At 40.0% G+C, this 21,155-nt stretch overlaps 1 protein-coding gene across 17 annotated transcripts in view; it reads left to right on the plus strand.

Moving 5' to 3' along the window:
* Positions 1 to 21,155, plus strand: part of ESRRG (estrogen related receptor gamma) — a 471,624-nt gene that overhangs the window by 320,254 nt on the left and 130,215 nt on the right. For all 17 annotated transcript variants that reach the window (XM_065589437.1, XM_065589438.1, XM_042850200.2 and 14 more), the window contains one exon: positions 8,483 to 8,599. In XM_065589437.1, the coding sequence (XP_065445509.1) occupies positions 8,483 to 8,599 (117 nt within the window). The remainder of the gene's footprint in view (positions 1 to 8,482; positions 8,600 to 21,155) is intronic.

Raw genomic sequence — 21,155 nt, forward strand, 5'->3', positions numbered from 1 at the left:
TTCCTTATATAAGTAAAAGTCTTTGCGTCAGCATTTCTTTCAAAGAATATTTAAGCCAGCAGTGAAACTATTGAGAAAGTATTTTTAATTCCCTTCCTATACCTTCCTTCATCCCATCATCATGTAACTGCACGACTGTGGCAGCAAAACAAAATGAGACAGTAAAATATAAACATGCTAAAATCTGGGAACCAGAGAGAAATTTAAAAATGTAGTGCAGGTTCTATCATTTTTACTATCCCTGCTTCCTTTATGGCATTGTAAATTATATGCTGCATTTAGCTTAGCTGAAAATGGGAATGAGGACTGTTTCTGCCTGCTGTTTAAAACCTGGAAAAGGAAGAGACAGATTAATAGTTCTAAGTACGGGGCACCAACAGGTGCCATTATAATTAGGGCTAGTTCTCCATTTGTGTTATGAACTTGAATTTCTGAAGGTGTTTGACTCACCTGTAAAACAAAGTATAGATTAAACTAGGCACACGAGGTCTTAGCCAGCACATGATTATTATTTTTTTAAATATCTGTCTATATACATTTTCTAAAGTTAATTTTTATTGCTGGTGAAAGTTGCCAGATTGACAGCCCTGGAGACTGAAGTTCTCTGTGTATCCATGGACCAGCAACAAGGCAGGAGAAGTGCAAGCTTCTGTACACTTCCCTATCAATGTATTTCAACACTGACCTGGATGGAACATCACTAGCTTTGAGAGAAAACTGTCCTACTCAGAGGCCCAACCCTAGACCTATGCACCTACCTAAAGGCTGAAAATCTGGCCCTTCATTTATTTAGTTTAATGAAAACTTCAAGTTTTCAGCCTCCATGCTCCTTAGACATCTATGCTATGACTGCCAAGGAGGTCATGATTCAGTAAGGTTCAGAACACATCTTGAGATGGCCTGAGTGCACTCATTTCCCACTGAAGACAGGTAAGTTGACTCCAGTGGGAGTCAACGACACTTGGCACATCTAGGAGGCATCAGTCCCATAGTGCCAGTTGTGGTGATCTTTGTGATGTGGGATACTTGTTTACAGTAAAATTAGGCAGCTGAACCCATCATTTCATGTAATACGACACTGAACAATATCTTTACATTTTCTTCTCAAATCTGCATGTATGTTGTTTACTACTGGTGCTACAAAAAGTTTGAAAAGAATCTTTTTCAAGTTTTGAACATTTTGTTGGTTCTTCTACAACATTATACTGGCTTCTTTTTAAATGGAAATTTAGTGAGGGTCACATCCTGTAGGCTGGATCCCTTGGCTAAATGTTTTGAGGTTGAGTATAGATGTTTCAAAATCAGCCACTCTTTTTGTTTTTCATTTTTAACAGACAAGGAAACTCTACTATTATGTTTAAGTGGTTTTAGAGACTTTAAAACTGAAGACCTTTAGAACCAAAATTATAGAACAATATCTAATTGTGCATGCGCAATTTTGTTTTCGTGGTCAGCTGGGTGAAAAAATGTGGACACATCATTTGTCGGCTTAATCAGCTACAGATGAGACATGACAGAATTTAGACCTCTAACTACAACATTAGAAGTGCACAGTTAGAGGCCTGGTTGAGGCCCCCTTAAGAATTTGTCAATTGGAGTTAAACTTAAAACTTCATACTTGGGTTCAATCTTTCAAAACCTTACTCCTGTGAGTATTTTTTTTTTAGTCATGCAAGTAGTCACTTTGACTTCGAGTTCTATGTGCATGAAGAATTCAGACCTTAACCTCTGAACAAATCTTATTTGGTTCCTCAGTTCAGTTTTGTTAAGGTGTCAAAAATTCTGATGTATTTAAGTTAAGGCCTTCTTCCCCTACCCTGTTCCTAAGTCAACCTGGTACTTTTATAGTGCCCTTCTTCCCTCAGAGTCTCTGAAAGTATTCTGTTCTGTTCAGATCCTTATACCATGCTCATCACTATGGTGTCTGAGCAGCATAGTCTAATCCACTCTCTCTCATAGTCGGGATCCTGTGACTAGCATTCCCCTCACTGCCTTTCTATGCTTCTTCTTGGTCACTGATTCCCAGGCAGTTCCTCCACCCTCCCTCTGCTATCTTTGTTGTAATCATGGCTAGCTGCTGTCTTCAAGGGCTTTCCTGGATTACAGAGTCCACAGAAAAGCGTGGGCAAGTTTTGAAGATGGCAGCCAGCCTAGGAGAGACCCTCTTGAAGGAGGAATCCAATGATATTTTTAATTGGGTATCAGCCAATGTAGGGGGTCCTATTAAGGATGAAGAAAACATTTCTCCAAGCTGATCCAAAACTTTAAAAAGAGTTTAGGTTGCAGAATTCTGCAGGAACAAATAGAGCATACAGTAGGAATGCTTTTTGAATGTAAATAGAAAGGACATGTCAGAAGGGTACATTAGATGGTTGTAATCAGTTTCAGACCGAGCCATTCCCTGGATTAGATCCCCTGATTTTATTCTGCTCAGTTTTCACTCCTCATTATTGACTCTACTTTCCCACCCAATAGAATTGTTACCTCATATGCCTTTAGAATTGCCTCTGCTTTCTTGCCTGTAGGTGGACTATTTTTCCTTCCAAACAGATTTTCCTCTTCTCTCTCAACCTGGATCTTCTTTTACATCTGTTGTTAGATTTCCTGAACCCCTTTATTCTTTCCTTTCCAGTCTGCAGCAGTACTCTAATGCCTTGAGTATTACACCTTCAAATGCTTTGAGTATTGCTTCACGTGTGACTGAGGGAAATAAAACTCTGTGTGTGATTTCCCCCCCTCCCCCCATCTTGTTGCATAGGGAATTATGGGTTCCATTCAGTGAAGGATTTAAGCACATACCTAACTTTAATTAATGGTATGCTTAAAATTAAACATGTGGGTAAGTGCTTTCCTCAACTGGGGCTTATATGCATAATTCCAAATGCATGGAGATCTGAGCAGGCCTCAAAGCATTTATTGGAGCAACTGGCTTCAGGCTGTATGTACTGCACTGTTTGCTGCCTCTGAGATTCATGAACCATGGCATCTGGAGAAATGAAACAACAGAATTTGTGCAGTTGAGAGTTTAAAGGGGGAAGTACTTTTGGTTATACAAATGTTTTCCTCAATATCTAACAAGTTTTATGATCTTTAAATTTTAACCAATTAATATTATTTTCCCAAAAAGCACATAATATTTTTCTCTGTTTGTTTGAGTATATTTTTATTACTTTGAAAAATACATTTTCAGAAAAAAGGACAAAATAAGTGATCAGTTGGATACAGTGATATTTGGGAAGGATGTACCTAATCTCAGGTGTAAAGGATGACATAGATATGGAATATGGCTACTAGTTCAGTTCCCTTGTCCCACCATTTTCTGGCTGTTGAAGAAATACAGCAAAATGGTGGCCAACTATTACTACCTATAGAAGAAGACTTATATACACTACATCTCTGGCTGAGTGATCTGTCTTTCCATGAATAAATCAGTGGGGTTTGCCTATACTTTGGATTAATTTTTGTATGTATATATTTCTGCCCTGCCTCCTTGCCCACCAGTCTGAAATATGCTCCGCGTATCTTTCTTAGCGCTCATCTCCATTCTTTCATCTTTTTTTCTTTGAGAGCTAGGGTGGTCCAGTGGCTACAGCGCTAAAGTGGGAGCCAGGAGGACTTGGGTTTAAGTCCCCCTCTGTCACTGACTGGCTGTCTGCCTTTGGGTCAGCCGCCTCACTTCCCTGTCCCTCAATTCTAGCATCTGTAAAATGGGGATTAATGCACTTTGATATATACTGATGAGTGCTATGTAAAGGTTAAGTATTATTATCTTTGTATCAAGTATTCTAGTATTTCCAGAAAAGTGCATTTCATAAACCCTCCTCCCTTGCCTCATCCCACAGTTTTGAGTCTGTTTCCAAAGCCATCTTCCCACTACTGATATTCATGAGGGTTACTTTTCATTTTTGAGGATCACATGTGCTAGGGGGCCATTGCATATGACCCTGCACTTTTAATGGACCTGTCTTTGTCAGCACTCTACCTTCTTTTCTGCTGTGGCCCTCTATGCCCTGAATTTTGATGAAGGTCCAAACATGTTAATCCATGTCTCCACCCACCAACCAGTTGCCAAAACGATCCCTAGGACCTCAGCAGTGCCCAATCACTCCCAGTGACTGAGAAACCACCCTTTCCCCCACAAAATGTGTTTTATTAATTGTCAAACTCATCTTGGAGCCCCATACGTCACACAGGAGACCTTAAAAACCTTAGGGTATTTTGGGCCATTTTTATCTTTGTAACATGAAAATATGATGCCCTTATCCATGCATAATTTGAGCCACATGAAGAGATTTTATGATTTGGGGCATTTAAAAGCAGACAGACTGCAGATTATGTACTGTATGTTTTAACACTCTAATTGCTAACTCAAGAACAGATGCTATTATTTCAAAGTAGTTCCTTCTTTTTTTTTTTTTTTTTTTTAAGGTTAAATTTCGCTTTTAATGCCCTCTGTGTCATTTATAGTTTCATGCCTTTTGGCCCAGCTAATAAAATTAAAATCATTAGCAAAATAAGCAGATGCTCTAATATAAAATATTCTGTGTCTATATGGAAAGAAAAGGAACTCAGCACTGACATAAATCCCAATGCATTATAACAATGCGGGGCAATGTGTGTGGGGAGTGAGAATTTGACATATATTTTTATTTTGAAACGTCATACAAATTTACATTATTCAGCCCTTTAACTGCCAAACTGTGAAAGTCCATTAAGCTACTGAAAGGAATATACAAATTATCCACTGGCACTTCAGGCAGGAGTTTTACATATACCCTGTTATTCTATCAGCCAGCTAGCTGCAAGATTCTATTAAGGAGTAAGTGAGAAAATTATATTGCCTGCAAACTAATTGTACAAAAGACTTTAAAATAAGTAATCAGAGCCCAGTCCTTTCTGAAAACCAGCCAGGAGATATTATAAATTGCTCTATCATTCTTGTCAGCCCAGTGTAAAAACCCTGAGCTGCCATGTTGATTTTGTTCCTTGTATAAAACAGCTACCTCTCCAACTATTGACAGAACTGGGTAAACTCAAGTTATGCCATTAGTAGCTGCCCAATTCACCCTCTAGCATTATTTAGCAACTCTAGATAAGAAAATGGTAAAGTATCTTTCTAACATCATCTTCTCACTGAAATTTCAAGTCAGATCTGGAAACCCTTGACATACGTATGCAACCCCTTCAATAAGTGTCTAGCATAACCATCTACTGGTAGATGCCTGAGTGCTTGTTGAATACATTTTTGACTCTTTTGTAGTTTTTTTAGTGCATTGAAGAAAAACAAGTGAATACAAGAGACCTCATGACCTACAGGGTGCAATAAATTTGAACTGGTACCAAAATAGATGTAATAACGTTAGTGAGTGCTTGGGACAGCACATTTTTAGCAATAATATACTTTCACTTACAGAACAACAACAAAATTCAAGGAGGATTTTCAAGGACAGTTCACTAGTAGAAATAGGCGTAGATCTATTCATGTAGGCATTCAGTAGACTACTGCAGCCATCTGTTGAACAGAGACTTTTTGATTCCAGTGAATAGATTTCACACACTGGCCACACTTTTTAAAATATTGCTTGCTGTTGCTAAATTGTGGGCCACACAATTCTTGTGGAGCCATGCAAGGTTCTGATCTTAGTTACACCAAAATAAATCCAGAGTAGTGTTTCTCCATTGACTTCATTGGAGGTACTCCAGGTTTGCAGCAGTGAAATTAAGATCAGAATCAGTCCTATGATATAGAAAATGAGTTATTAAAGCAAAACGGCCTAAATGGATAAGGAAATCTTAACCATCCAACTAAATTACTGGGATCTAATGATTGAATAATGGCAAAATATAACCCTATTTAACCACCATCTCGAAAACCAAAATTTCTGGACAATCAATTGCCTATCATGCCACCTGACAGCCATTTGCACTGGGTTTTATCTCTCCTCTTCCACCCAGTCTTGTCTCCAGTGGTGTTGGATATGTCTGAAACCTTCAGGCTAATGGGTTTGAACTTCATGCTGTGGAAAACGACTCCATTTTTTACCATCTCCTAGTTTTGAACCCAACCTTTTTGTGTCTGCATCTACTTCTACACCTTCATACAAGGACCCAGCAAGGGGTGAATCTGGAAAATTAGGTGCCTGAAAAGAGAGGCATGGTTTAGTGGTGTGAGCACAGAACCCTGACCCAGAATTTCTGAGTCCTTATCCTGCATCTGTTCCTAGCTGCTTCTGAAACCTTGGGTAAATCATCTCGCCTCTCAGCCTCTGTTTCCCTTTACTGTGGTGTGGTGAGTTTAACTGAAGTTTATAAAGTCCTTTGAATGGCATATATTGGTAGGTGCCCGTGTCATCTCACTGAGGGAGTATAATGCAGCATGAGAAAGGAAGGTGTGGATTTTGGGATAGTCTTGCTGTCACCCTTTCTTCGCCTCCCTCCACATATCTCAAAAATATTCTTTACCACCTCCATTATCTAGTATCAAGCAGAGGTCATCTGGAGAGCATCTTTCCTCATTTACTGTACAGGCAGACTCTCTAGCCATATTTATTAGGGAGTTTTCTGCTTAGAAGCTATGGAAGGGACCAGAGGGTATATTCAACTTGTAAGTTGTGCCAACAGATCCTGTAGTGGTCAGATATGTCCTGATTCCCTGCCTTTTTGCAAGCATTGCTAATTCAACTACGCAATAATGTTCTAAATGACCGAAGCCTGCACAGCCCTGAAAAGGTTGTGCAAAGTATGTCAGTTTTATTGGCATAAATGCATTAAGTTACAATGCTAATTTAGTGAGAGATTTCTGATGGGTTTATCTTGCATATGTTGCACCGTGCAGACCTCTCTATCATAAATACTTAACCAATTTTCAATAGATATAAGTGGTTTAAGTAATACTTCCTGTTGAATTAGCAGTTGCTGAGCATTTGAGTCTTTGTGCTATCCTGCAATCCACTAATGTGATATTTAATGAGGAGACATCAGTCTGGAGAAAGGTAGTCAATATAAATCAGTGTTTACAAAGTGTGATTAACTCTGAAATATTTCATCAATGCTGTGGTCCCAGGCAGACTCTATGCTAATTACTAGAATCTGCGCATGTTTCAGGGGATTTTGACGGACCCTGAGTGCAACAAACATGGAGCAGCAAAATTGCAATTATGCTCGGACTGTCTCTGATGACAATTTATTCATGTGGTGTGATGACCCCTCGCTTCCCAAGAGGGCAATAAACAGAATGCATTTTCATTAAGATACTAATGCACTTAATCACAGGGGAAAGGGTTAGAAAGTAACGAAATACCTTTAAAGCAAGATGTGACAGGGCTGATGGGGGAAGATGCTTTATTTAAAAGTCAGTTTCTTTGCAAAACTACTGACTACCACAGACTCTGTCCTATTGAATTGAGTGGTGAACAATAGGATGCACGGTTAGGGAGACATACAGCAGAAGCCTTTTATGAAAAGAGATATAGCATTGGGACAAAACTTTCCCTCATTTGAACTCAGATACTTACAGGGATGGGGAAATTTTGGTGTAATTTTTAACAGTATTTATTTCGTGTGTATCTGTTTTTTATTTATTTGTTCAGCACAAACAATATGCTCAGTGTTGTATAAAACAAAGATGAAACACTGCTCTGCCACCAAAGAACTAGAAGCCCCAAAATGGGGTGGGGGAGGGAGGAGGCAGTGACATGGATAGCAGAACTGGCCTAGAATAGTGGGAAGTGTTTGCTGTGGCCTTCACCAGGTGTGATTGTGGCTGTGCAGCCCTGCCCTTTTAGAGACATTGTGCCCCCAGTTCTGGAGGGAGAAGGATGAGCTGCTGCACTGCTGTCTACTGCAGGCTTTGCCCTAAAGTCACAGTGTAGTCCTAAGAATGCTTTTAATTCCAACAGTCACCTCCTAACAGCCATAATAAAGCACTAGAGGCCACCTTTTCCTCATATGTCTACAGAAGAGAGGCAGATAAGAAAGGTACAACTGTTATGTCTCATTCTGAACTTCTCCAAACCCAACACAGTTGACATTCTGAAGATTTTCTACGGCCCAGGCATGGAGGAGGCATTCTGGATGGGGGTTCTTGGATCAGGGACATGGTCTTTGTGATTTAGTGCAGATGCTTCCTGACCCAGCTTCCACAGATTACTGTTGCCCCTGGCAGGAATAATCTACATGAAGGAATCTGCTTGGGGATACAGTTGTATCAGGATACAGGCCCATATTAATAAAGCTTTTGCAGTTTTTGTGTACAGTCATCTGAGCAAAAAAAGTCAAATAGGGTCTGAATTTGGCTGTTTTTTTTTTAATTTAATTTCAAAGCCATTTACACTGGCCAGCCAGTAACAATTGCTTTTAATTGCATGCTTGTATTCTCCTAAATGAAATACACTAGGAATGTTATGATTTCTGTTCATATAGTGATGGTATTTGTCAGTTAACAATTCTCAGTGGCTTCTTTTTTCTGAAATCTGTACCACAGGTAACATAGAATACAGCTGCCCAGCAACAAATGAATGTGAAATCACAAAGCGCAGACGCAAGTCCTGCCAAGCCTGCCGCTTCATGAAGTGTCTAAAAGTTGGCATGCTGAAAGAAGGTAAGGCTGATCTAGTCAATACATATCTTGTTGACAAATACATGTAACAATTGCAGGTCAATCAGGAAAGAAGAGAGACAGTTTTTAACTGCTTGCTGAAGATTCCGGGTATATCCAGGTAAAACGCATCTTCTCTGGTGTGGAATATATCAGGTACGCCCTAACATTCCATCTGTTTCAATGGGCTGCTAGTAGAATAATCATCACAAAACCCCCTATCTGTTTCCATAAGATTGTTACCTTGTGAAGTTTCAAGCCTGTGTTCTCTCTCTTACTCTACACTGTTACTGGTACAACAACTACATTCTATGATTTTCTGTTTCCACATTGTACTGATTATTGATATCACCAGGAAAAGTGAAGGGGTTGCTTCTCCTCTCACGGCATGCTGGTGTAAACCCAGAGTAACTCCACTCAAGTCAATGAAGCTACACTGGTGCAAAATTTGGGGTAAGGGAGAAGAGAATCAGATCCTGAATGTTAAGCGCGCACACAAGCTCTCACCCCCTGTCTTTAAAGCTTTTTTATATTTTTTTGGATGCATCAGCTACATCTCTTTTTCCAAATCAAGGCACTGAATCACTGGTAAATGTAGGAAAATATCTCCAAGAAACCATCCTGACAGGCCCAGGGTTTAATATACCCAAGTAACAGCAATATAAAACAAGCAGGGAGACTTGGGCCCTAAGCTACAGAAAAAAATACATTCTTTACATGCCAGAAACCCTACCAGTCTCTATATTGTCAATGTTTGAGGATGTCATTTTTTATGCGTAGATTTTATTCACTGAATTTTGATTGCGTTGTCGCCATCAAGAGAGCGTAACAGAAAATAAAATAATTTCATTGACTTCTGCACTAGATAACAATTTAAAATAAATACAGTGAAATCTGTTCTAACAGTTGCATTCAATGGGTAATCCCCAGCATTAAGCAACCACTTTAGAATATCTCCATACAATTTCCAATGCAATTTTGTTTGAACGTAACTTAAAATAGGCAGCTTTAATTGATGACCGATTTTTACAAATCCCGTAGATACCCTGAAACCGGTTTTAAAAGACTATAGTCATTCTGGTAATGTCTAAGAAGAATATAGAGCAATAGAGAGATGATGGAAAAATTAGGCCTATCACACACCTCCAGACATATTCTTATTGGATTATGCTTACTAAGAATAAACCTCGTTCTGTGCAACTGCTTTGGCAGACGCTATGATCCTGTGAGCCAAATCCTGCTGTCCTTAGCTTCACTCAAGCAAAACTCCTGTCAAATTCAATGGGGATTTTGCTTCAGTAAAGACTGCAGGATTTGGCCCTCCATTCTGGTGCGGCTTGGATTTCCTTATATGTAGAAAACCTGACTTGTTTCAGCCACTAATAGCCATTGCGCAAAGGCCAAACTGGAAACTTTAGACAAGCTGGAAAATGAAAGGAACACCCGGTAATGACAGCTTTTGAAAGAGACATGGTGCTTAAAATCTTTGTCAATAGGAAAAAAAGGTCTTGTATTACTAATAATTTAAAATACAGGCATATTGAGGAACTTGTTCTTAATAGGAGGGAATGGAAAGACACTACTAAGTGTTCAGATGGGTGAACTGATTGATAACTTGATTCTTAAATGTGACATGCACAATTACTTATGCATAAATATTTGTAATTGCATGCCTAGTTTGTGTGTGCAGCTATTGTGGCTGTATGTGCAAATCAGGAAATTGCTTCTGAAAATGACTATGTTCAGTTTCCCAATCTGCATGTGCAATCACAGTAATTGTGCACACAGTTCAGGTGCAGATTTGTTCACCTGTTTTTCTTGCACAGTAGTTGCTTAAAAATCAGCCCCTTAAAATGCACTACCCAGATTTCAAAATAGAAGTTGAACAGAATCAGGCCCATTTGTTTTAACCAAACTGCAGCTCAGGTTATCAACACTTTATTGTGTCTAATTTTTCAGTAAAAGAGTGGGATTTTTTTAAATCCTCTGTTTCATAGAAACGCTATCTGAATCTCCACTGCCTTTTCCCACCTTGTGGTCAACTATATTTATTCAAAATAGGTGTTACCTCTACTATTCCAATTTGGTGTAAGTTACTATGCAGGTACAGACAGGGCAGTAGAAAATCAAGAGAAATATTACAGTTGACTGACCAAAATTTGACTTACCTTCCAAAGTGCATTTTTTAAAGTATTCTCCTGATTATAAAGCAACAAAAAAGGGGTGGGGAGGATCTGTGTGTGTTGTGGCACTAGGGAGTAGGGGTTCTGTGGGGGTGCTGGGAAGTTGTGGTGGGGCTGTAGGCGGGGTGGTGTAGTGCAGGGTGCTGTGCATTTGTGGGTGGGTCTGAGGGGGTGCTGGGCATAGTGGGTCCAGGGGGCCTCTGGCCATAGGAAGTCATGGGGTGTTGGGTGGGGGGCTGTGTGTTGTGGCATAGGCCCACCCCCGAGGGCAAGCGGCATGCTGGCAGCACAGGGCTGGGCAGGCCACTGTGTGTCTGGCAACTGCCGGTTTGTAAATAGTGCCCTCGCCCTGTCATGACATGCCCTATTGCCTCTGGCTGGCCCCTCGCTCCGGGGACTGACCTCCCCATGCCATGCTCCATTGCCTCCATGGGGGCCCACAAATATGTTTGGCGTTGGGGCCACAAAAGGTTAATCCGGCCCTGTCTAGGGAGCGGAAGGAGAGTTCAGTTTCTTTGCCCCACTGATGGTGGTCTTTGGCATTTGGAACCAGACTGATACACGACATGCTGTTGGAGCTTTGTTTTTAAGAGAAATTGTTTTTAACTACTTAGAAAACATTTGAGGATGCGCTTTTGTTTAGGATGGATTAAATTGTGGATTTGTCAGTCTTGACAGTGTCCTTTATGTAAAGATTTTAATGATAGATGATAATGTTTTGTTTCCTTTAGGTTAGATGTATGCAGCTGATTCCTACTGTATTCCCAGCACCCAGGGAAAATTAGATACAGGGACAAGTGTATCCTTAGTATAACTCCATTGGTTAGAATGGATTTACAGCAGGAATGAATTTGGCCCCCTATGTCTTAAACATGTCTTTATGTATAGACGAGGATTTCAGTCCCATTCAGCATGTCAGAGATCATGCTGCAGTAAATCTATTCAAATGTAAACCTGTTCAATTCAATTACCAGTCTATAATAAAATTTGCTGCTACAGCCTCCACGTTGGTCACAGCAGTCTCTACCTGCTGATGGCACAGCATGCCTGGAAATTGACAGCCTAAATCTATTTACTAAAAAATTTAGTTGCAGACCCTGAAATAAAATCAAGTTTCAACAGCTTTGATAGGAACATCATATTCTTTACAGGAACTTCTGCACAACTGCCAATGTGTGTCTCTGATAGAAATCTGCACCAGGGTGTTGGGGAGCTTTTCTTTTTAGAACTTTTCTTGAAATTACATATATATCAGTCACTTCATTTCTTTTCACAGCTTGGGAAGTTTATTTAATTTTAGGATGTTATCACTTTGTGTCATCAGCTTTGATGACAACTGGCTAGAAGCGTCAACTTGTCCTTTGTCTTTGAGAAACAGGTTTACCCACACCCCAGACTTGTCTGGTAAACACACTTCAGTCATGATTTCAGCTTATGTTCATAACTTTTACATATAATGTTGCTACGTACATTTCACCAGCAAGTTATTAGTTTTCAAATGATACCTTACAAGGTATATTTTGTACAAAGATTATTACAATAGTGTGTAGGGTATGAATACAGGGGCACATTCCGTCGCAGAGGGTCCATATACTCTTCATCCCCTCATGCACCTGGGCCTAAGTAGCCATAATCGGAACCTAAATATTTAGGCCCAACATTTATGTACCCAGATTCAAGGGACCATGTGGTTTAGTTGAGAAATTTCTCCTCAGTGTGAACAGCATATAATCAAGATCCCAGTCCCTCTTGGGAGCTTAATTTTTTCCATATATGTTCCACTAACATTAGAGTCCTAGACTTTAGGGCCAGAAGGGACCATCATGATAATCTCATCTGACCTCCTGCTAGGGTTGCCAACCCTCCAGGATTGGCTTGGAGTTTCCAGGAATTAAAGAATAATCTTTAATTAAAGATTATGTCATGTGATTAAATCTCCAGGAATACATCCAACCAAAATTGGCAACTCTACCTCCTGCACATTGCTGGCCACAGAACCTTGTCCGCCCAATCCTGTAATAGACCTATAACCTCTGGCTGAGTTATTGAAGTCCTCAAATCTTGATTTAAATACTTCAAGTTACAGAGAATCCACTATTTACTCTAGTTTAGACCTGCAAGTGACCCCTGCTCCATGCTTCGGAGGAAGAGGAATACTCCCCAGGGTCTCTGCCAATATGACTCAGGGGGAAATTCCTTCTTGACCGCAAATATGATGGTCAGTTGGATCCTGAATATTTCAGCAAGATCCCACAGCCAGACATATGGGAAAGTATTCTTTACAGTAACTCAGAGCCCTCTGCATCTAGTGTCCCATCCCTGGTCACTGGGGATGTTTGCTACTAGCAATCACAGATCAGCTACATGCCATTCTAGGCAGTACCATCATACCATCCCCTCCATAAACTTATAAAGCTCAGTCTTGAAGCCAGTTACGTTTTTTGCCCCCACTGCTCCCCTTGGAAGACTGTTCCAGAACTTCTCTCCTCTGATGGTTAGGAATCTGTGTCTAATTTCAAGCCTAAACTTGTTGATGCCCAGTTTATATCCATTTGTTCTCATGTCAACATTGGCGCTTAACTTTAACTCCTCTCCCTCCCTGATATTTATCTCTGATGTATTTATAATGAGCAATAATATCTCCCCTCAGCCTTTTTTTGTTTAGGCTAAACAAGACAAGCTCTTTGAGTCTCCTTTCGGAAGGTAGGTTTTCCATTCTTCACATCATCCTAGTAGCCCTTCTCTGCCCCTGTTTCAGTTTGAATTCATCTTTCTTAAACATGGGAGACCAGAATTGCACACAGTATTCCAAAGGAGGTGTCGCCAGTGCCTTGTATGATGGTACTAACACTTCCCTGCCTCTACTGGAAATACCTCGCCTGATGTATCCTAGGATTGCATTAGTCTTTTTCACGACCTCATCACATTGACAGCTCAGAGTCCTCATGTGATCAACCAATGCACCCAAGTCTTTCTCCTCTTATGTCACTTCCAATTGATATGTCCCCCGCTTATAGCAAAAAATTTTGTTGTTAATCCCTAAGTGCATGACGTTGCACTTTGCACTACTAAATTTCATCCGGTTTCTATTACTCAAGTTTTCAAGGTTGTCCAGATCTTCTTGTATGATATTCAGGTCCTCTTCTGTATTGGCTATACTGCCCAACTTTATTTGCACACACTCACTTTTTGTGCCAAGGTCCTTAATAAAAATGCTAAAAAAGATTGGTCTGAAGACCGATCCCTGAGGAACTCCACTAGTAACCTCCCTCCAGCCTGACAGTTCACATTTCAGTATGACCTGTTGTAGTCTCCCCTTTAACCAGTTCTTTATCCATCTTTCAATTCTCATATTAATCCCCATCTTCTCCAATTTAACTAATAATTTCTTATGTGGAACTATATCAAATGCCATGCTGAAATCCAGGTACATTAGATCTCCTGCATTTGTTTTGTCTAAAAAAATCAGTGATCTTCTCAATGAAAGAGAAGATCGGGCATGATCTACCTTTTGTAAAACCATGTTATGTTTTATCCCAATTATCCCATTGAAGGGCTAACTAAATGATAAGGAAATTTAATCTACATGACAGATATCTGGTTTTAGTATTTTCCTTTACCTTTCCAGGTAATGGTTATTAATAGCATAAAAGAAACAAACTTTACACAGAGGGCCAGTAATTGCGGTCCATATAGTGTTTTCATTTTTCATTTCTGGGTCTTGAAAGGTTAATTATTCAAAGACCACTGTGAAATACAGTTTTTTTTTTTTTTCCTGTTGTAAATGAAAAAGTTTGTTGACGTGAGTGTGTGGCAGTGGTGGTTAGACTGGTCAGATTCATAACAGATGGAAGGGCATAATCAGGGCCGGCTCCAGGGTTTTGGCCACCCCAAGCAGGGCCCCCCCCCCCCCCCCCCAAAAGCTGCGATCGTGATCTGCGGCGGCAATTTGGCGGAAGGTCCTTTGCTCCGAGCGGGAGTGAGGGACCGTCTGCCGAATTGCCGCCAAATAGCTGGACCTGCCGCCCCTCTCCGGAGTGGCCACCCCAAGCACCTGCTTGCCAAGCTGGTGCCTGGAGCCGGCCCTGGGCATAATAACTCTTGAATAACCTGGGGATATTTAAGAGGACACCATCATTTAAAAATCATAATCCTGTTTAAAATGTATTGCCTATCGTTGTAAGCAATAGCTAAGATTACTAAAACAGAAAAATAAAAAATATTTTGTCAGGGTGTTTTTTAGAAATGTTGTTATTGTATACATTTTATCGCACTTTGACTATAAAACAGGGAAACAGACGAAACACAATCAGTTAGGCCCAATTTTGCGAACACTTCCACATGTGCTTAACTATAACCAGGTGAGTAGTCCTGTTGATGCATTGGGACTATTCACATGAATAAAGTTAAGCATCTGCTTGTTTGCAAGGTCTGGTCCTTAGTTTTTGTTGTTGTTTATGTGGTGGATCTTTCACACAGCAATTGGTAGGGAGATAATTTTAAAAAAAAATAGAAATGTGTGATTGTAAAACCACATGAATTGACAGAGGTATTCATGGGCAGGTATCAGACCTGAAACAGCTTCTAACTCATTTTTTGAAAATGACTGACAGGTTTGGAATGATCTCTTTCAGACCTGTACCAGCTCTACAGAATACATTCCTTTAAACTTCATCCAAAAGAATGGGGCTTTATAACTCTATGTATACAAGTTTCCACAAATGTCTAAAAGTCTCTCTTGCAGCCCTTGTATGAAGTTGGTTAACTATAAAGCTATGCTGCCCTCTGCTTACAGGCCATGCTCTAGTTTGCAATCTAACTCCATACAGCTCCCCAAAAAGGGACCTTCCTTAGGGCTTGTCAACATGGGGCAATTACTGCATAGCTATTCTGGAATAATTCTGCAATAACTATTCCAGAATAGCTCCTCATGTGGTAACCGTAATCTGGAATAATAGTGACTAACTCCACTCACAGATTGGAGTATTCCAAAATATAGGGTCCACATAAGGGAGTTAATCCGGAATAGCTAAATTATACTGGAATAGCTATGCTAATCAGTTTTTTTTCCATGTAGACAAGGCCTCGATCTGAGGCTAGGTCTACACTACCCGCCTAAATCGGCGGGTAGAAATCGACCTCTCGGGGATCGATTTATCGTGTCCCGTCGGGACGCGACAATCGATCCCTGAATCGACGCTCTCACTCCACCAGCGGAGTTGGGAGTAAGCGCCGTCGACGGGAAGCCGCAGAGGTCGATTTTGCCGCCGTCCCTACAGCGGGGTAAGTTGACTGCGATACGTCATGTAGCTGAATTTGCGTATCTTAAATCGACCCCCCCGCTGTAATGAAGACCTGCCCTCAGTTATGGCTCTACCTGCATAGGAGCAAGGTTTAAAACTCTCATTAAGAAGTCAGGTGGATGGGTCAAGTGGAGCCTAAGGTAGTTGTTGAGTATGTGAACAATAGGAAAGCCTTCTCTTGTTAGTGTTGTGCTCTGCAGTACTTGTATAAACTCAGCAAATGACTGGTAAAGACCAAAATGCTTCCTATATGTTAGTGATCTTTGGAGCGGTAATGTTTTGTTTCAGTGTTTCTATTCAGCTGTCTTCTGAGTTTTTTGATGTCTGGTTTTTAGTGGCTGGTCAGTGTCATTTGTTACCTGGGACACTGATGTATATTCCTTAATTGGCTGACAGACCACTGATTTATCTTTTTTTTTTTTATTTTACCATGTAGGGACACGGGAGAAGTAGGTTTGATTCAAAATTATTTTTGAGTTTTCCTTGTGACTGGCTGGTCGCTCCTAGTCGGTATCAACTGCTCTGTGACCAGTTAGAATGGAGAAGATGGCAGCATTTTAGCTTTATCACTCTATTAAAACATGGAGGGTGTAAATCAAAGTCAGTAGACCCACAATCAATGTACACCACTTGAAGATCTGGTCTGTTATTTTTAGCCTAATAATAAAGTCTGTTTACCAAGTGAAGGGTTATTGTTAAAATCTACATTTCTTCAGCATTTCTCCCGGAAGAATTGAGTGGGACTATTTAAATGCTAGAGAGCTAAAGCCTTTCGGAACACATTTGCAACCGGTGCTGTAGTAATTTGAGATGTATATCGTGAAAGATTTGTGGGTCCTCAATCTAGGTGAAAACAGCCCATTATCCACATGGTGACATGAGCACCCTACAAATTCAGAAACCACCACTGTGCAGTCCTAGTCTGCTCTTTCTGAGTGTGCAGATGCTAGCATGGTCATCAGCCAGCCAACCTTCAAAAATAACTAGTAACTCTCTCTCCCAACTGTGGACTGGCAATGCAGAACCCATACTCAAGGGGAAAAAAAAATCTCTCTCCAATATAGTGTTAGACTGTTGTGCTCACACATTTCCCAGAGTAGCTCTAACTGTCAAGATACACTGTCACTTAAAGTTTCTCACTTATTAGTTTGTAGTAGCCTATCAAAAAGTGAATACTCCCTTCAAAATGTACATTACTCTGTCTGTAGGCAGTGTCATGGAAGCAGCCAGGAATCCATCTGCTGTATGGGTCAAGGACTTAAGAAATATTTTTTTATAGGGTTGCTTCCTTTGCTCCTGGCTTAGCTATATTCTTGGAAGTTTGTGCATTTCCTTCAGATGTCCAGTTGAGATCACAGAGTTATAGCAAACTAGAAAATTGTAGTTGTTACATAAACTCTTTCCTAGCATATGTTAGCATTCACAGCTGCTAAAGTATGGGTCCATAAATATTTTTGGGTCAGGAGCCTTCGGGAATTTCATTCTTTCAGAAAAACACAAACCAAAACAACCCCCCCCCCCCCAAGCTTTTTAGGGAAAGATCTAACATTCTGACCATAAATTGTTGAGCTCAATACAGGTATTACTGGGTGAATTTTTCTGGCTTGTGTTATGCAGGAGGTCAGATTAGATGATCATAATAGTCCCTTCTGGCCTTAAAAATATTTGAAAATGAATCCTGCTCAGCAAAGTGTGTATTTAGGCTCATGCAAGTAGGTACATAGCATCAGCTAGAAACAGATTAAGGCATGCCCTCAAAATCTAATAAATAAAACTAAGTAACCTCCTTTATAACTAAAAATGTGTTATCACCAGAAAAAGCCTGCTTACTAAAATTCTTCCTAACAACATTTCCTTTGAAAAGACCTGTTCATAAGACATTGCCAAGCTAAATTTCTTTCACAAGTCTAATACCATTAGTCTGCCGAGTAGAAAATAGAAATTATTGTGAGGCAAGTTTTAGTTTCTACTGCCTTCAGAAATTAGAACAAAGGGAAGGGGAAAGCTTTAATAGTATTCAAGGAAATATGTCTGTACTGGGTGACAGTTAATAAAACTGCATTGACCTCTGAGATATTTCTTATACTTTCTCTTGCAATATTATACTTAAGGAGTTTCTTCGTTAATTCAGTGTATTGAACAAAGCTCCTGTGTTGTAATATCAAGAGATGACACAGTGCATCTTCTGTTTGAGTCTCTTCTTGATATTAAAACTTTTCAATGTTTTTAATGTGTTGTAAAGGGTTTGATTTCTAGTGCAGATATTGCACTAGACTGCTTGTTTACCTGGGCTTGGGTTTAATGCAGTGATACTCAGACTGAGACTCACAAGTGGCAAGTGTCTCCTGCAGCTCTTTGCAGCACATGCTATTAAAACATTGTGTGATTTAATTATTAACCAATCAGGATGTTTTTACTATGTTATTAACCAATTGTAGTTGATAAAATAAGAATACTTGGTAAGTCATTTTGCTGTGAGAATTACATATAATATAGTAAATGAAACAATGAATTCACACTACTGTGGTTCTTTTGGGTAATGTTGATCGCTAATTTGGTTCCTGAACCACTGGGATCTGAGTATCAGTGGTTTAATGTATATACCAGGATCTGTTCAATCTCATTGGAAAAAATGGAAACCAAGTGCTGAATATTGTTGGTATCTTAAGCAGACCTCTTGCTTTCTAGCCAAAATGTCATGGCCAAATTAAGACACTCAAACTGAGAAGCTAATTTGTCTGTCCTAAAATGTGCCCCATGACCATCGCCCTACCTGTAACTGAAGAGTAAGGACAAACTGTTCTACTGCAGGTATGTATTGCTGTTCAACTCACACAACAAGCAGATTCTATTCATCCATGAAAGAAGACACAAGTACTTGCAAATATTATAACTGAGGACATTCCTTTTGGGTTTTGAAATGATTTAAATTTACATGCAAATTAGGTCCAGTGCTCAGACTCCTGCTAAGTTGTTATTGTAGTCCTTGGTGTTGCAGAGTTTGGGCAACCCTGATTTAGATCCCGATTCTGCAAAGTGCTGTGCATCTTCCATGAGGTGTTTTTCAGTCCTATTAGCTTCAGTGGGAGTGGAACTGAGGCGGCTTAGCACATCACAGGGTTGATTCTTTAGAACCCAATTTAACTCCTATTAAACTCAATGTCAGTTTTTCCACTGACATTAATTGAATGGGCCAGAAGTTTTAAATGACCATATGACCTTTCATGTGCATATTGCTTTCCCATCAATGTGAGGGAGAATTCAGTATGCATATGGAAGGCAATGCAGTTTATGGCCCTGAGTTTGGAAATCAGTTGCATTTACAGGAGTTTTTTAAGTTTCAGCGTTTGTTGATTATGCATTTTTAAGGGTTAGCTTCTGGAGTTTTGGGGCCAGAGCTACTGTTGGCTCAAGCAGGCACAGCTCCACTGGAATTATATACAATGGGTCTGATCCACTGGAATCAATGGCAGAATTCCCAATGATGCTAATGGTTGGAGATTCGGGCCCACTCTCCCCAGCAGTGAATGTGGCACATAATTGATTCCGTGTGTTGTTTTGTATGGAATTAATAACTTTCAGAGAAGACAAACACAAATCATAATTAACCCCCCCCCCACACACACACACAGTAGTTCTCCTTGTGGTTACTGCTTACCCTGCAGTCCCACTACTTCCCTGGAATTAGAAGGAACAATATCTTTAGATTCACAGGCCTGCTCAAATTGGAATACCATTAAAAGTTAATGAAAAAATATTAGCCCAATCGCAGGCCTTTACCTGAACAGTCCCATTTGTTATTTTTTTTCTTCTAAACCTTAAATAAGAAACCAGCATTTGTCTAATTTACTGGAAATTATTATTGTCTTTTTTTAAATATTCAATAGATTTAGCCTAAGGAGAAAAAACTGTGAGAACATTTGCTTATGCACTGGAAGTACTGAGACAGCAGTGTAAGTGATACGGGGAGGTTGAGACAAGCCTGAAGGATGTAGGACTCTGTTTGATATGGCATCTTTTCCCATGAGCCCTCAGACAAATGGCTGCCCTTTGTTTTTGCTCCCTGCCACCCATCACACATATATCAATATGGCACTACCATTTGTTGCAAAATGTTTGAATTTTATATAAAAGGGTCCTGCTCTACATTTGAATAAGAGTAAAATGTTTCATCAGGTTTATTTTTGTTCCTTATTCTTTTCCATTTCTGTTATGCAGATATCTGTACAATTCCTGCTCAAGGGGAGTAGGATTGGCATCCTGTGTATAGTATACTGAATAGTTTTGACACTGAAGCATATGCAGCCTCTAAGCATAAAATGCTACTCTGGAGCCACATCCTTTCTCAGATTTTACCCAGCCCTTACTCTGGAAAGACTCTCATCAACTCAATAAGAGTTTTGCCTGGATAAAAGCTGAATAAGAACTACAGAATTTGGCCCAGGATTATAAGGACATGAAATAAGTGCCAATGAGTACTTCCCGCATGATACATGTACAAGCAAAACTTTGTTGTTTGGAGTGGGATTGGCACCAGTTTTGTTGGAAGTTCAGGAACTCCGCCTGACCTCTTCAGTCTATCAAAGCAGCCAGGGTATCGAGAAACACTAAAATTACAAGCTGTAAATATCACATGTGATCTCATATGGCAATATCCCTCAAGTAATCCATGGTTATAAATCTCTGCCTTTCCTCAGAAAGAGTTCCAAAAAACATTTCATTGGGCTATTGAATGCCGCACCCCCCCCCCATCCTATCCTATCCTATCCTGTGCTAGCCAATCGACCTTTGTTTAGCTGCGAGGGTTTCTGCCAGTGTGCAGCATCTGTCAGTCCCACTCTCTGGGTCACTGTCTCAGGGCAGATAATAATTTCATTTGCAGTTTGTATCATGATTGTCATGGTCGAGAGTCAACAGTCTTACGTCTGAGCTACATCCACAAAATGTACACTGCTAGTTTGTTAGTTTTCACAGTGGTCACTAATTAGTACCAAAAAGAATGTTTATGTGCTAGGTATACAAAAATAGAGCGCAGCTAATAAATGATGGCAAAGTAAAAGCTGTGGTAATGCA

Source organism: Chrysemys picta, chromosome 3 (genome assembly GCF_011386835.1).
Source record: "Chrysemys picta bellii isolate R12L10 chromosome 3, ASM1138683v2, whole genome shotgun sequence".
Classification (NCBI taxonomy): domain Eukaryota; kingdom Metazoa; phylum Chordata; order Testudines; family Emydidae; genus Chrysemys; species Chrysemys picta.